At 59.5% G+C, this 810-nt stretch overlaps 1 protein-coding gene across 1 annotated transcript; it reads right to left on the bottom strand.

The window, feature by feature from the left end:
- Positions 1–109: 109 nt before the first annotated feature.
- SPRG_04121 (hypothetical protein) lies at positions 110–629 on the bottom strand (the record flags this gene model as incomplete). The annotated part of the gene is made up of 4 exons (XM_012342727.1): positions 110–121; positions 174–306; positions 351–424; positions 468–629. The coding sequence occupies 4 exons, from the start codon at positions 627–629 to the stop codon at positions 110–112; spliced, it is 381 nt and encodes a 126-aa protein (XP_012198117.1).
- Between the last annotated feature and the right edge of the window lie 181 nt (positions 630–810).

The raw sequence follows: 810 nt of genomic DNA, 5'->3' as shown, positions 1-810 counted from the left end.
CGGGCGTGCCCATAGATGTGTCGAGTGGCGCGAGATAGAAGATGCGCATCGCTGTCTCCGCGTGCAGCGGCGGCGCCAGGAGGCCGACGTCGGCAGCGACTTGTTCGCGTCATCTTGTGTTCTACTCTGCATTATTAGCACCACTTGCGTGGTGAAGAGAGGTCATGGCGTACCGAATTTGACCAGAACGCAGGACCTGGGTAGTACGTCTTGTTGGTCGGCAGCCAGGCGGACGAGGCGCCGACAGATGGCCCGTAAATGACGTCGGGCATGAACCCGTTGCTCCATTGATGGCGCATGAGGGCGCTAGCACAAGATCACGACCCCATCAATGCAACAATGGGTCCTACGTGAACTGCTTGGTGGCCAGCGTAAAGTTGCGGTGGGCAATCGCTTGGGCCGCGAGCAGAGCGTCCTGGGCTTTCTAATGCACCGTCGATGAGCGCCGACGACGGAAGCATGCATACAATGTGCTGGAAGCCAATGCTCTCGATGGCGCCAGGCGCGGTCGCGTGCATCTGGTCGTCGTAGTTGGCCTCGAGCACCGCGTACGCGGCCTTGATGATCGCATCGAACTGCGGAATGTCGTTGGTCACGTCGGTCTGGTTGACGAGGCGCATGGCGCTCATGGCCTCGCGCGCTACTACAGGCGGTGGCGTCTCGACGACGAGCGCTGAGAGCGTCGCGCCGAGGCCATGGAGCAGCCCGAGGACGAGACCCTCTTCATGCTGCCTCCCGATATCTTCCTCCTTGAGCTACGGAAGATACCATATCGCCCTACATACAAACACGCAGTGTATTAATTAATTA

The sequence above is a fragment of the Saprolegnia parasitica genome (assembly GCF_000151545.1).
Source record: "Saprolegnia parasitica CBS 223.65 unplaced genomic scaffold supercont2.11, whole genome shotgun sequence".
Lineage (NCBI taxonomy): Eukaryota > Oomycota > Saprolegniomycetes > Saprolegniales > Saprolegniaceae > Saprolegnia > Saprolegnia parasitica.
Note: the sequence above shows the minus strand (reverse complement) of the source record. Positions and strands in the feature narration are given on the sequence as shown.